The sequence below is a fragment of the Felis catus genome, chromosome B4 (assembly GCF_018350175.1).
Source record: "Felis catus isolate Fca126 chromosome B4, F.catus_Fca126_mat1.0, whole genome shotgun sequence".
In the NCBI taxonomy this organism is placed as follows: Eukaryota; Metazoa; Chordata; class Mammalia; order Carnivora; family Felidae; genus Felis; species Felis catus.
The window spans coordinates 91,371,789-91,387,374 of NC_058374.1; the positions used below are offsets into that span (position 1 = coordinate 91,371,789).

Sequence of the window (15,586 nt, forward strand, 5' to 3'; positions counted from 1 at the left end):
GAATTTAGGCAATGGTAAGAATAGGAGGACACTTTAGTCAGCGAGAATCTATACATGCAAAGCTCAGAGGTGATGGATTCCATGGCACTAATACTACAGGTAGTTCAGAGAAGTGGGATGTCATAAGGGAAAAGCTGGAGTGCTCAAAATAATAGGAAGTTCTAGATGTTGGACGGACATGAATCCATTGTGGTAGTCTGGGTTTAATCCTGAGTCTATTGTAGAAGCAGGAGGGGATTTTAAACAAGAGGTCAACGTAATCAGAATATAAAGAACACTGGCCTGGGAGTCAGCAGAGGTATATTCGAGGCCTGACACCACCAGTAAGAGCTATATGACCTGAAATCTTGGGCCCAAAAGGAGCTATGAGAGGCACAGTGGAAGAGTAATGGGATTGGGAGCCAGATCTGAGGTCAAGCAACAGATCTGTTCCTTACTGGCTAGTGATATTATTCCCTTTTTGAGCCTCAGCTTTATTATCTGTAAAATGAGAATAATAATATTGTTTGTACAGGTTAAAAGGGGGAATGGGTGTGAAAACACTTTGTAAATAGTAAAACTCTCTAAGTACATTTTTATTTTTATTTATTTATTTATTTTTAAAAATTTTTTTTGACGTTTATTTATTTTTGAGACAGAGAGTGACAGAGCATGAACAGGGGAGGGGCAGAGAGAGAGAGGGAGACACAGAATCAGAAGCAGGCTCCGGGCTCTGAGCCATCAGCCCAGAGCCCGACGCGGGGCTCGAACTCACGGACCGCGAGATCGTGACCTGGCTGAAGTCGGACGCTTAACCGACTGAGCCGCCCAGGCACCCCAATACATTTTTAAAAAGTACGTGTGTGTGTGTGTGTGTGTGTGTGTGTGTGTGTGTGTGTGTAAAGATATGTTACATGCTCTTTTAAATCAGGTCAACAGCTCTCAATGTGGGCTGCATATCTGGATCAACTGGGAAGCTTTTAAAATACAGATTCCTGGGCCCCTATCTTTTATACTCTGGTTCAAGTCTGAAAGAAAGGGTCTAGCTAATCTTTAATAGCTTCTCATTCAAAACTCTATTGTTGAACTTATTTTATGAAAACAAGAGGCTGTTCCTTAATAGGTAGACAGAAAAAAAGGTGAAAGGAGAGATTATTCAAACTTAACTCAATGTTTGCTTCTTGGTTAACTAGGTCCTAACTACTCTTGAAAGTACTCAAGCCTGCTTATATTTTGCTGAGGACCCTCCCACTTCACTAAAGTCCTTCAGGTGTCCTTCTCCTCTATTCTTGGATAACGTACCAAGTATTCCAGTGGAAGATGATGAAAACCAGAATAATCATTCACACCCTCATGATCAAGGTTTGAGAAAAGATGGAGTGACTCCGAAAGTTCCATTTGAATGCAGCCAGTCTGAGGTTACATTTCTGGGCATTCACAGAAAGACAGGGGGTGAGAGAAAAGAGGATGCATGCAACACGCCCAGTTCTTCTTGTAAAGAAAGTTGGTCTGCAAAGCATTCAGCTCTATCGCAGGACTCAGGGGCCTGTGGTGCAGATCTGGACCCTTCTGCAGAAGCTCCAGACCCTTCTTACAGGAGCAGGCCAGTGGAGACCAGCTGTTCCTCTGAATCTTCCTGGAACGAATGTGAGCAGTACAAAAAGGAATCGATTTCACCAGAAGATAAAGAAGAAAGCAAGTATTGCTAAGGCCTCTGAGTACAGGTATCATCTTGGGAAAACATTGTTACCATAAGTAATGCGAAAAAGGACAATGGATGGTGAGTTTGGGTGATGCGGATCTACTCTCTGGACAATTCTACTCCTTCCTTCCCAACTCCGAAAACAGAGTGGCTCAAACCTAGGCTGTATGAGAGCCATCCAAAATTACTTCAGATCATGAGCTGTGGCTTTAGACAAACAAAACCTACCAAAGAGGGACTAGATTCTACGGTCTTCTCCATCATCATCAACATGAGCCCCTGTGCCACCAGTCTGCTAAGTACATTCAGTTCAGTTAGATTGCATTATTCAGTTTGGCTTGCTTGTGAAGGTTGTAAGAAGTGTCTAATTTGTAAATGTTAACAGGTGCCTTTTTAAAGAATTACCTTTGTGTTTATCTTAATTAACCTTTAGTATTTTTCTGTTCCTCCCTGTCAAGCCTGTCTGTTTGAAAATGAGCCAGATTCACCCTTGGCTATTGACATGTTCTGTGTAGAGAGGGGATTCTTGCCCAAGATCTGTATTTCTGTATTTAAACCCTTAGGATAGTTTATCACATATCATACAGTTTTGGCTATTATTACTTTTTTTTTTTTTTTTTTTTACAAACCTAGAGACCATTATATCCTGAGTAGAATGTGTGAAATTTTAACCAAGTAGTTTTTGTTTCTGAGAAAATGGCCGGTCACAAGGGCTTATGTTAGCTTTTTCTTTGATTCTGTACCTTCCAACTCTGTGCCTTTCTTTACTCTTGCTGTTTACTGGGTCTCCCCCTGTTGAAATCCTACCCAGGCCTTCGAGGCCCAGCAGAACTACCTCTTCCAGGAAGCTTCCTTAATCTGTCCAGCCAGAAGTACTCACTTCCTTAGCATTTCTATAGCACTGTTTTTGTATTTGTTTCATACTTGTTATTTTCTCAATTGTACCGATGTTGCCTGTGCCATCTTTTCTCTCTTACTAGATTGTAAACTACCTGTATTAATTTCCTATTGTTGCTAGAACAAATTATAACGCACTTTGTGGGTTAAAACAATGTAAGTTGGGGTGCCTGTCTGGCTCAGTCAGTAGAGCATCCAGCTCCTGATCTCAGGGTCATGAGTTCAAGTCCCATTTGGGCGTAGAAATTCCTTAAAAAAAAAAAAAAAAGTTAATTATTTTACAATTCTGGAGGTCAGAAGTCCTTGGCATTCTTTCTGGAGGCCCTAGGGGAGAATTCATTCCCCTGCCTTTTCTGGCTTCTAGAGACTGCCTGCATTCTTTGACTCATGGCCTCTTCCCCTCCATCCTCAAAGCCAGCATTGTGGCATTTTTGAATCTAGATTTCTCTTTCTTTTTCTCTTTGGACTTTTCTTCATCACCTCTTTCTCTTCCTTTGCCCTCCTGCCTCCTACGGATCCTCATTATTGCATTTGGCCCACTCAGATAATCCAAGGATATCTATGCATCGCAAGACCCGTAACTCATTCGCAGAAGTAATTCACAGACTTCTGGAATTAGGACATGGATGTCCTTGGGGAACTGCGGGCCTTACTCTATCACATTCCCTGAGTGTGCAGGGGCCATCTCTTCAAGGCCTAGCATGTTATCCTATACAGAGCTGTTTCCTTACAAGTTAAGTTGAATTAAGTTCTAAGAACCCACATAATAAAAAAAATTGCTGAGTAAAGTGGGGATTAGGACTGTCTTTCTGATGATGGATAGAAACACTCCAAGAAAACCATTTCCACAAGATAAATGGAATTTCCCTCTCTAGAACATGTATGATGAAAGGGTAGACCTCTAGCCTGCTGTGCATCCAAGGAATAGGCTCTTGCTTTTTTTTTTTTTTTTTGTGAGTCAGTATGTTTGGGTTAATTGGTCAGATTGGAGTCTAGATTTAAGAACAAATGATTTAAAAAAGGAAGTCATCTTAAAATTTTTTTTTAAATGTTTTCCTTTATTTTTGAGAGAGACAGAGACAGAGTGTGAGCTGGGGAGGGGCAGAGAGAGAGGGAGACACAGAATCCAAAGCAGGATCCAGACTGAGCTGTCAGTACAGAGCCTGACATGGGGCTCTAACTCAGGAACCGGGAGATCATGACCTGAGTCTAAGTCGGAAGTTTAACCGACTGAGCCACCAGGGAGTGCCCCAGGGAGTCATCTTTAAAAAAAAAAAAAAAAAAAAAAAAGGTTGGGGGGTGCGCCTGCCTGGCTCAGTCAGTTAAGCGTCCGATTCTTGATTTCAACTCAAGTCATGATCTCGTGGTTCATGAGATCGAGCCCCGCGATGGGCTCCACACTGTGCGGGGCCCGCTTGGGGTTATTTCTCTATCCCTCGCCCTCTGTCTCCCCCCTGCTCGTGCTCTCTCTCTCTCTCAAAATAAATAAACTTAAAAAAAAAAAAAAAAAAAAGAAGGTGGAAGTCATCAGGAATCAGGGTCAGGTTAACAGACCAAGGCCAGGAACATGAAGCTACAATTCTGGGAAAAATGGTCTCATGGTGAGGTTCAGAACACAATAAGCCTTAGTCTGATTGACAGGCCACATAAAGGCCCAGGTAAGCAGTTGGGAGAGGTCATGCTCAGGCTGGTCCTCAGGGGCCAGCCGTCTTACCCATCTGTTCTTTGCATGTGTTATTAAGCACCTGCCAGCATCAAGGCACTGTATTGGCTCCAATAGGACACTGAGTGAGGAAGAAAAGGCAACCACCCCAGTGAACAGTTGGGTGACATCTGGTATTTGAACCACAAACCAGTGGAACTGAAAGTAAAAGTGGGAGGAGGAGGAGGCAGAGATTACTATGCATTTTCTAGAGGGGAAGGAAGGCTTTTTGGAGAAACTTGTTGGAGAGAGAGAAGGGAGGAAGAGAAATAGAAAAGGAGCCCCAAGATGGACATCCAGGGATTTGGGGGCCCAGAGCTCTACCAGAGCTCTGCAGAACCCCAGCTCTGGGGCTGGAAGGATGGGTGAGGGCAAAGGGAGCTCGGTCCAAAGCATTTCATGCTTTTTCCTGTTAATCCTTCACAGCCACACTGAAGGTACAAATCCCATTTTATGATGAGAAAACTGACTTAGGTTAAATAACTTTTGAGCCTGGGGTTTTCCCAGAAATGGAAGAGCCAGGATTTAAAAGCACAGCTGTCTGATATCAAAGCGCACACTCCTTCTTGCATTCCACATTGCATACAGAAGCCCCCACAGATTCAAGCTTTTATAGAAAGGGATAGAGGTGAGAGCTCATTTGTTGATTCCAACAGGTTTTCAGTAAGCACACAAGGCTTGCCATGTCTTCTGCCTTTTTTTACTATCCTGTTCCTCTGTTAACAGTTACCCACCTCTTTAGTCATTAGATGTAAGTTAAATGAATTCATTGATCTAACCATTCATTCACTGAACAAATATTTATCAACAGCCTCCTTTATGTCAGGCATTGTTCTGGGAGCTGGGGACACAGTGAAGATCACACCCAACTGAGGGCGCCTGGGTGGCTCAGCTGGTTAAGCGTCCGACTTCAGCTCAGGTCATGATCTCGAGAAGTTCGTGGGTTTGGGCCCTGTGTGGCTCTCCAGGAGACCAGCCTCACTGAGCCATCTGTGAGTGTTGTCTGGACTTAGACTCCAGCTTCTCTGCCAGCCCTTCTGTAGGGATTCACAGAGGTTTCCCCTCACCCTATGGTACAGCTGATGTCTCCATGGTAGCTGGTTGCTTTGCTATTAGTGTGCACCAGGCAGTCTGTGGTATATGGCAATCATGACAGGTCCGATTCTTCAATCGACCTATGATTTCTCCAGGACATTCATCTAGCTACCAACGGCACCTTCAGCTGGCTGCTCCTAAGGACTCTGAAGCACCTACACATGCCTCACTTCCCTATCATTCCACAGTGTAATTGTCTGTTGACTTCTCTCTTCTCCACAAAACTGAAACTTCTTGAGAACGGGGACTATATCCTGCTCATTTTTGTGTCTCTAACAATGAGTATGGTACCTGGTACATAATATGGCCTGATCAATATTTATAAAATGAATGAACCAAATAGTCATTTAGAATATCTCTCTCTTTTTAATTTGTTTAACGTTTATTCATTTTTGAGAGACAGAGAGAGACAGAGCATGAGCAGGGGAAGGGCAGAGAGAGAGGGAGACGCAAAATCCGAGGCAGGCTGCAGGCTCTGAGCCATCAGCACAGAGCCTGACGCGGGGCTCGAACTCATAGACTGCGAGATCGTGACCTGAGCAGAAGTCGGTCGCTCAACTGACTGAGCCACCCAGGCGCCCTTCTTTTCTCTTTTTTAAAGTTTTATTTATTTCAGTAATCTCTACACCCAACGTGGGGCTTCAACTCGTGACCCTGAGGTCAAGAGTTGCATGCTCTTCATGGGACGCCTGGGTGGCTCAGTTGGTTGAACGACGACCAGCTTTGGCTCAGGTCATGATCTTGCAGTTTGTGAATTCTAGCCCCACATTGGGCTCTCTGCTGACAACACAGAGCTCACTCCAGATCCTAAGTCTCTGTCCCTCTCTCTCTTACCCTCCCCCACTCACACTCTTTCAAAAATAAGTAACATTAAAAAAAAAAAGTCACATGCTCTTTTGACTGAGCCAGCCAGATGCCCCTAAAGTGCATCTTTCTAATACCCATACTACCATTATTCACTTGCTTAGATGGTTCCATCTCACTATTCTCAGATAAAAGTTATTAATATTAAGTATTAAATCTGAGATATCTTTGAAAGGAGGAATTAGACATTGTGTATACATTGTTTATAGATTTGATTCATGGTAGAAAATATTCCCAAACCATTTCTAAGCAATGATAAACCAACATTTGATAGGGGATAAACTGATACTTGTGGTATTTTGTTTCCATATTTCTGTCAAATTATTTGTATATATTTGATGGTCCATTGAACTTGACATGCAAGTATTTTCTTGGAAGGCATTTTTATTCCAAAGATCTACACTGCTTACCAAGCCTTCACTTTAGAGCCTTCTTATTAATGTCATCTGTCTTGTTGAAAACTTTGTGGCAATCTCTATAAATTGCAAGCGAGTATTTCCAAAGTTTTGTATTGGCTCCTTAATTTTAAAATTTCTTACAGACCAACATTGATTGCAATGGAGAGTAAGCAGGTAGAAAGAACTTACGTGCGGGAGATTCAGACTCAGTTAACACTGAGGTGTCTAGTAGTGTGATAAGTGCTTTCATCACCTACACTCTGAATGCCAACTGAGCTGGGTTCTGTTACTATAATAGCAAGGAAAATGATATCAAGAAAGTTGACTCTTATCCCAAGTCATGCTGATAGTGAAGTATGGACACAAATTGAAAACTCTTTATTCAAATCCAGGAAATATTTGCTCTGAAAAGCGATAACTTAAAAATTAGGTATTCCTGGGGCACCTAGGTGGCTCAGTCAGTCAAGTGTCTGACTCTTGATTTTGGCTCAGGTCATGATCTCATGGTTGCGGGGTTTGATGCCCACACTGGGCTCTGCCCTGACAGAGCCTATTTGGGATTCTCTCTCTCCCTCTTTCTCTGCCTCTTCCCTGCTTGTGCACATGTGCCACATGCACTCTCTCTCTCCCTCAAAAATAAAAAAGTAAACTTTAAAAAATTAAAGGCATACCCTATTTGAAAATAAAAACAGTAATAACATATGTGTTTATCTTATTTATATTAATTGTATTCTCCAAGATTGGCAAATATCAAAGTAATTGACAAAATATGAACAAAGGGACATTCTTGTTCACTGTTGGCAGGGGTGAAGACTGGTACAACTTTTCTAGAGACAGTATGTATCAAATTTGGCAATATATACCAAACATTTAAATGATACACTTTTACCCAGCAATTTGTTTACAATTTGTCCTAAAGAATAAAAACTACACAAGTATGTAAACATGAGGGCAAAGATGTACTTTATGATATTCGTGATATTAAAACTTTGGAAATGGCCTAAATATCCTTCAACAGAAAATGGGTTACATAAATTCTAGCACATATATACTACTGAGTCATATACAACTGTCATTAAAGATTATTTAGACTGCATTTATTGCTATGGAAATTTGTCCCTGAAATATTATTGAGTGAAAAAGCAAGATCTAGGATAATATGTTTAATATGGGCCCATTTCTGACACTGGATATTTTAAAATAATATATGTTTCATACAGAGATCTTTGCCAAAAATGATGTCTTTCTCTGGGCTATGGGATTTGGGTGATCTTTACTTTCTTTTGCCTTTTATGTATTTAAAACTTGTATAATGAGCATGTATCATTTTTATTACCAGAAAATAATAAAGGTATTTTTATGTTGGAAAAAAATATTCTATACATGTCGATATTTACCTCTTTGCTTAGCTGTGCCCTTGATAACAACTGGCAACCGCCAATAATATTTCTGTTCCATTGCCCTTATTTCTATCTTACAGCCTCAGCGACTGAAGCTCCCACATAGATCTATCTTGTATCTCCTGAATAACAAGTTTTGAGAGGACTTATAAAAAAGCAATGCAATGGGTGCCTGGCTAGCTCAGTGGGTGAACTGTGCAATTCTTGATCTCAGGGTCATGAGTTCAAGCCCCATATTGGGTGTGGAGCCTAATTAAAATTAAAAAAGGTAACAAATTAAAAAAGCAAGCCAAGATGCAAAAACCAGACCAGCTAAAATACAGAAGAGTGGAGAACAGATCACAGTGCACCATGCTTTGTAATTACAGTTGATTTTGGTAAAATATTTAAAAATTACCCTTAAGCTCTCTCCTTACAAATTAGCACTGCAAGGCATAGCCTACAGTTAAATTAAAAAAAAAAAAATTAAAAGATCTTTGGAGAGAGAAATTTTTAACCACAAATTATCCCTTCCTCAGACTTAGGTCCCATTATCCCTTTTTAACCTACATACGACTTTTAACCTGCTGAATTTAGTAGACTCGGGGCTGTAGTTATGAGTTGAAGATAAAACTTGCCACAGTGCAGAGAAAGTGTGACAGAATACAGTATTTTTCTCTAGCAGGTAGAGATGGAGCCTATGTAACAATGCTAATGGGGCCCACGATACATTAATTATAACGGGAAATAGCAAAGTGTACTCCAGGGTAAAATACCAATTCTAATGAGCTCTATCCTGGAGGGACTGTTTTGTGGGCGTAAGTTACAGGGGACAGTAAATATGATAAAAATACAGGCAAATCCAGCTAAAAGATAAATTCGTGCTGGCTTTTTAGGAGCGTGACCCTGCCACAAATTTTGTTCTCTTAATACCAAATTAACACGTTGGTGCTATTTTTGTGTTTCCTGGAAGAGAAATGCCGGGTAATATTAACTGTATCATCACTGCAGAGATTTCAGCAAAAGAGAGGTTAAGGAATCTAGTACGCAAATCGAGTGTAAAATGAAGTCACTCTGACAGCACATTGGGGTGAAGTATGCATAACTTCCGGCAGTCTTCTTAATCCCATTATTCACTAACGATAATTTCATGTCATTCTGAAAGCATATTAGCTAATTACAGTGCACTTGCTGGACCATTAAACATTGGATCTTCTGATATATCTTTTTATTTTATGTTTGTAACACGGGATTTTTCTTTCAGGATTTTTTTTTTTTTTTTTTTTTTTTTAAGAAAAGAGCTGCAGTGATCTCAGCCAAGGGCAAATATAAATCTGTGACTTTTATTATTTTTATTTTATGTGCCCTGGAGGAAAATGTGAGATTCCAGTATGCTTACAAAGCCAAGTGTGCATGTTTGTATTAAGTCACTGCCAGTAGCTCTAAGGCTTGAGACAAGAGGCAGAGCAATCATTATGCATTTGTTTAGCAGTTTGAAGAGGGGGAAATAATTCATATGATTTCTAATCTGTCTTGACCATTAAAATGTATTTCTCTAGGGGCGCCTGGGTGGCTCAGTTGGTTAAGCGGCCGACTTCAGCTCAGGTCATGATCTCACGGTCTGTGGGTTCGAGCCCTGCGTCGAGCTCTGTGCTGACAGCTCAGAGCCTGGAGCCTGCTTCCGATTCTGTGTCTCCCTCTCTCTCTGCCCCTCCCCATTCATGCTCTGTCTCTCTCTGTCTCAAAAATAAATAAACATTAAAAAAAAATAAAAAATAAATAAATAAAATGTATTTCTCTAAAAAAAAAATTATTACCGTATTTTAGAAGACATAATCTAACATGTTCTCATCTTTCTCCCTATGTCATAATCCCAGCATCGTTTGTCCTTGTTTCAATGGCCATTTGAGTGACCCAAGTAGCATCCCTGCATCACAGATCTCATCAATCACAGTGAAACTACACCTCTACTTTACTTCGGCCACTATTTCCAAGGCCACACCCTCTGGACTCCATTCTTACCTGAAGCTGCTACACATCAGAAATCACAATATGCTATCCTGGACTTTATAAAGACATCCTGTTGTCTGATCTCCCATTTTTTTTTTTTCCTGGCCTGTCAATGACCATCCTTTTCCTCCCCATCTACTCCATGGTTTCTTTGCAGAGGTTGGGCCATGGGTTCATCTGTATCAGTAGTTGTCCTTACGGAAAACGAGAACCCCTGCTAGTTATTTCAAACAGATGGAATTTAATATTGGGAGTTGGTTATCAAAGACTTGGAAAGGCCAGAAGAGGAAAAAAAAAAAAAAAAAAGAAAAGAAAAGGAAAATGTGTAGCTATCCAGAGATTAAGAACTACAGGAAGCCATTTTCACTGTTGTGCATGAAGGAGAAAAAAAGAGAAGAGGTGTAACTAAGAGCCATGACCACTGTTCTGCTGAGGCCACAGAGAGCTTGCTCCTGATGCGTGCAGTGCTGATGCATTTCCATGGAGGAAAGCGGGAACGTGGACCGACCACCACCTGTGCAGCTCCTATGTTACTGCCAGGGGCCCAATAAGAAGCAGAGAAAGAAAAGGCTCCTCTAGTTCTTCCGGGTTCTATAATGAGGAGTCAGCTGTCAAGGGCATCCAGGAGATGCAGTTTTCTTTAAACTACAAAGGAAAGCACAGAAGGGCAAGAACAGACAAATCCTACCCTGTGGCTATTCAGCATTTATTCTCGCCTTTCTACCTTCTGTTTCAATTTCCGGTAACAATAACAATATCATGCAAATATTTGTCAAATAATCGAAGGTGCTGTCACTCTTTCAAAAGACGTACGGGCTCTCATCAGTCATTATATCTGTCTCCAGGTGATTTTAATATATCTTCTGCCTAAATTTTTTAAAAATAGAGGTAATCATCTCCAACAATTCTTATACAATATAGGAGAAAAGAGAGGGAAAGTAAGTAAGTGGTGAATAGACACAAATACACACAAAACAAAGGAAGCCTGCGCGGCTGCTATTGTCTTTGTTTCTGTGATTTGTCACCAGGATGCAATTTCACTCTCCTTCCATGCTCCCTTGGCCTCGGCCGGCACTTTGGGTCCCTCAGTTTCCTTCCCTGATAGTGTGCGCCAAATTTTCACTGCTAAAGGGTGTGAGCCCACAGTGGTCTTTATTGGTGCTGGAATTGACATTAACTTTCATCGCTGGAGATGGAAATGTCAGTAAGCGGAGTTCCCCGGATTTCAGTCTTAAAGCCTTCCTGTCCTCCTTGTGCTCCCCAATCTCATTTCCCCCTTGACAGCGGCAATCAATACCCAGAACCTGTGTCATAAGCTACATCTTTCTCCTTGGTTCAGTGGCTTGAAGAGCCCAAAATGACAGCCTCCACTTCCCAGTCTGTAAAAACCATGTCCGCATGGGATCGTTTCTCACTTGAGATCTAAGAGCTCTCCACTAGCAGAGCTCACGGGGCACCTGGTGGGCTTAGTCGGGGGAGCACGCTACTCTTGATCTCAGGGTTGTGAGTCTGAACCCCGTGTTGGGCGTACAGTGAGGAAATACACACATACGTAAATATGTAAATAAGCAGAGCTCCGAAATGATGAGATGGGAAGCTGAGAAAAATATGTATGAGTGGATGTGTTTACTTTTCTCAGCATCCTTGTCATTGAATAATGGGAAACATTTTAAATCAACAGCTCTCTTAAAATTTATCATACCAAATCAAACGTAATACTTTAAATATTGTATGTAAAAAGAGTATTAGTTTATTCTGTTACTTAACTGGGGTATGTTTCTGTGAATCTAGTCTGAGTTTGTGTTAAGTGTCGGTATGTGTGTGTGTCAAAGCCATCATTTCATACGAGCTCCTACTAGCCTGGGGATCTACCACGGCCTTGAGATCTTTTTCACATAAACAGCCGATAGCATAGATCTCCTTCATCTTTTCCTTGTGTAATTGATTTTCACAAAATAAAACCCAGAGCTTATTATATGTTTATCGCCTTAACACCATCCAACTAGTTTTGAATGACTTAATACACATTGTGGTTCACTGCTACCTTGTTTATTTGGAATCACTGATCCAACATTTTTTTTTTGATCCAACATTATTTTGAGGCAGCCCCTCACTCCATTTCTTACCACTCTCATCTCTTACCATGCTCCCCATCATATGTCAGCTGCAGCCACTCTAGCCTTCTTGCATGCCAACCTTGTTTTCATCTCAGGACTTTGCACTTGCTGTTCCCCTGCCTGGAACTCTCTTCCTCCAGAATTTCTCTCTCTGCTCTTACTCCCTATCCTCTTTTACAATGTACCAGTTTCCTTCAATTCATGTGTCAGTGCATGATGCTGTATTATATACCTGTCTATTTGTTTATCATCAGTCTTCTTCCCTAGAATACAAACTCTATGAAGCCAAGGACTTTGACATGGTCATGACTGGATCCCCAGCACTTAGAAAATTTCCTGAGACATAATAGATGCTCAATAAACATTTTTAGAAGAGTCTTTCAAATTTTTTTAATTAATTTATTTTTTAATTTGCATCCAAGTTAGCATATAGTGCAACAATGATTTCAGGAGTAGATTCCTTAATGCCCCTTACCCATTTAGCCCATCCCCCCTCCCACAACCCCTCTGTTTGTTCTCCATATTTAAGAGTCTCTTATATTTTGTCCTCCTCCCTGTTTTTATATTATTTTTGCTTCCCTTCCCTTATGTTCATCTGTTTTGTATCTTGAAGTCCTTATATGAGTGAAATTATAGGATATTTGTCTTTCTCTGACTAATTTCACTTAGCATAATACCCTCAAGTTCCCTCTATGTAGTTGCAAATGGCAAGATTTCATTCTTTTTGATTGCCAAGTAATCCTCCATTGTGTGTGTGTGTGTGTGTGTGTGTGTGTGTGTGTGTGTGTGTGTATACACACACACCACATCTTCTTTATCCATTCAGCCTTCGGTGGACATTTGGGCTCTTTCCATACTTTGGCTATTGTTGATAGTGTAGTCTTTCAAATTTTTAATTCAATCATTCAACATTTTAGCATTTTTTTTCCAGGCTTGCATGATTGGACAGTTTGATGAAATTACTTTCTCTATCCACAAAATTGTTGATAAAAAGTATTCTACAGGATAAAGTCAACTTCAGAACCATGCGGCGCTTCACCAAGTATCCTCCTTCAGGTTAATGTCTTTCCAGTAATTAAAACATCTTTAGGAAAAAATCCAGTCAACTCTGACTTTATCTCACTTTTGCAACATGTTTCTCTATCTTGACTACAAGATATGATCCAAGCTCCTTTAAATAGCATAAAATGATCTTCATAAGCTGGTCCCAAACTATCTTTCTAGTATTAAACCCCATCACTACCTCTTTCTTGTTCCTTTCCATTGATTTTGTATTTTTTGTTCTAGTCCCAGTAAATTTGTTATGATTCCTAAAGCATACCATGTCCCTTCTCATTTCCATGCCTTAGCCCTTAGCACATGCTGTTCCAACTATCTGGAATGCTCACCTCTCCTCACCCCACCTTCAGCTAGGTATATCCTTATACACCATTCATGAGCTAGCATAAATATGACTTCCTCCATGAATCCTTCTCAAACTTCCCTGATATAATCATCTCCTCTGTTCTCTCTCAGTAATTTAGATTTATAAACTTTTGCATTTTGCTTATTGTTTATAATCATTATCATATTGTTTATGTCTCTTTTCGGAGTTAAGACTGTGACCTCCTCCAGGGTATGAAATTAGATACTCATTGATGTCTATTAAACAAATGAAACACTTAACAAAATATTTTTTCCATTACTTTTTGGAGTTTAAAGAAAGCAATTCACACCCAATAGGAGTGACTGATACTCCAGATTGGCTTCCACCAGAGTGGCACTGACCTTGGTGAATATTGGGGAATCCATCTTAGCCCTGCCATCTCAGAGGCTAGAATTCTTCAGTCTCTTTGGAATGGACTTATCTCTCAATGGCAGATCTGAAGTGATCAAGTTCATAGATAAAAATCAGCACACTGATTTTCTACTTTATAATGAAAAGCCTAACTGTCCAGAGAATTGAATTCTCACATCAACATTATTAGTGTATTATCTCCTTATGAAGCAGTATGATATGGTACAGGGGGATTGATTGATTTTAAGTATTTCTTGGTGAAGGAAGCTTGAGACCATCTCATGCACTAGGGAAACAGTGCCTTCAAGGACACTATGATGTTTGAGGTTGCCTAGCCAAGGCTGCCACTCCCTGGGTAGGGCCTGAGGGATCACCTTCAGCTTGGCAGCTCGCCATCCATTTCTTGTGTAGCTACGGTCAACCAACATGTCTTTGCCCAAACAGGACCTAAAGAAATTTCACTGAATGCCTGGTGACTAAGTTACATTCGTATTTGAGTTCCCATTCTTCCCATTTATATATTCATGGAGATTCTCCTGGTTTTTTCCTGTTCATATTTACTGTATGTGGATCTAACTAATTTAACTTCAAGCACAACTGTATTGTTGACTCATTGTCAACTCTAATGACAAGACCTAAAAGGGTTGAGTAATGAATCAAGGTCTTGCAGTTTGTCAATGGACAAGGCAAAAATTCAACCTTGATCTTACTGCTTTAATCTGGTATGCTTTTCACTATACTTCTCTAAGTGGAAATACCTAATAATTGTACAAGCAGATGAGTTCTTAACCTTTTCTTCCTGATTAAAGGTATTTTTCTTTAAAAGGCTTAAAAACATGCATATACTTTGAGACTTTTTTCTTAAGTTTTTTTAAATTTCTTTTTAATGTTTATTTTTGAGAGAGAGAGAGAGAGGGAGAATGTCAGCAGGGGAGGGGTAGAGAGAGAGGGAGACACAGAATCCGAAGCAGACTCCAGGCTCTGAGCTGTCAGCACAGAGCCCGATGCGGGGCTTGAACTCACAGACCGTGAGATCATGACCTGAGCCAAAGTCAGAAGCTTAACCGACTGAGCCACCCAGGCGCCCCCTTAAGTTTTTGTTTAAGTTCCAGTTAGTTAACATACAGTACATGTTAGTTTCAGGTGTACAATTTTTTAAATGTTTATTTATTTATTTTGAGAGAGAGAGAGAGAGAGAGAGTGAGAGCAGGGGAAGAGGCCCAGAGAGAGTCGAGGCTCGATTCCATAAACCGTGAGATCTTGACCTGAGCCAAAATCCAGAGTCAGATGCTTAACCAACTGAGCCACCGAGGAGCCCTGAGGAGTCCAATTAATTTAGTTATTCAACACCTACATATAATACCTGGTGCTAATGACAAGTACACTATTTAGTCCCCATCCCCCCACCCACCTCCCCTCCGGCAACCATCGGTTTGTTCTATAGTTAAATGTCTTGTTTCTTGGTTTACCTCTCTTTTTTCCCCTATGATCATTTGTTTTGTTTTTTAAATTCCACACGAGTGAAATCATGTTGTCTTTCTTTGACTTATTTCACTTAGCACACTCTAAGCTCACTCTACCTCCACCCAAATCATTGCAAAAATGGCAAGATTTCATTCTTTTTTATGACTGAGTAATATTCTATTGTATAAATATACCACATCTT

The 15,586-nt window shown here is 40.6% G+C and overlaps 1 protein-coding gene and 1 long non-coding RNA gene across 4 annotated transcripts in view; one reads left to right on the forward strand and one right to left on the reverse strand.

Annotated features, from left to right (window-relative positions):
- IRAK3 (interleukin 1 receptor associated kinase 3) overlaps positions 1–3,366 on the forward strand; it is a 53,604-nt gene extending 50,238 nt beyond the window's left edge. For both annotated transcript variants that reach the window (XM_023257204.2, XM_045062038.1), the window contains exon 12: positions 1,173–3,366. In XM_023257204.2, the coding sequence (XP_023112972.2) occupies positions 1,173–1,688 (516 nt within the window). In that variant the 3' untranslated portion in view covers positions 1,689–3,366. The remainder of the gene's footprint in view (positions 1–1,172) is intronic.
- Positions 1,485–15,586, reverse strand: part of LOC109501644 — a 39,609-nt gene continuing 25,507 nt past the window's right edge. The window contains exon 4 of one of the 2 annotated variants that reach the window (XR_006600840.1): positions 1,485–1,615. This is a non-coding gene — a long non-coding RNA (uncharacterized LOC109501644). Of the gene's footprint in view, positions 1,616–12,976; positions 14,006–15,586 lie in introns of those variants that run through there. The other variant, XR_006600841.1, reaches the window with a different exon arrangement.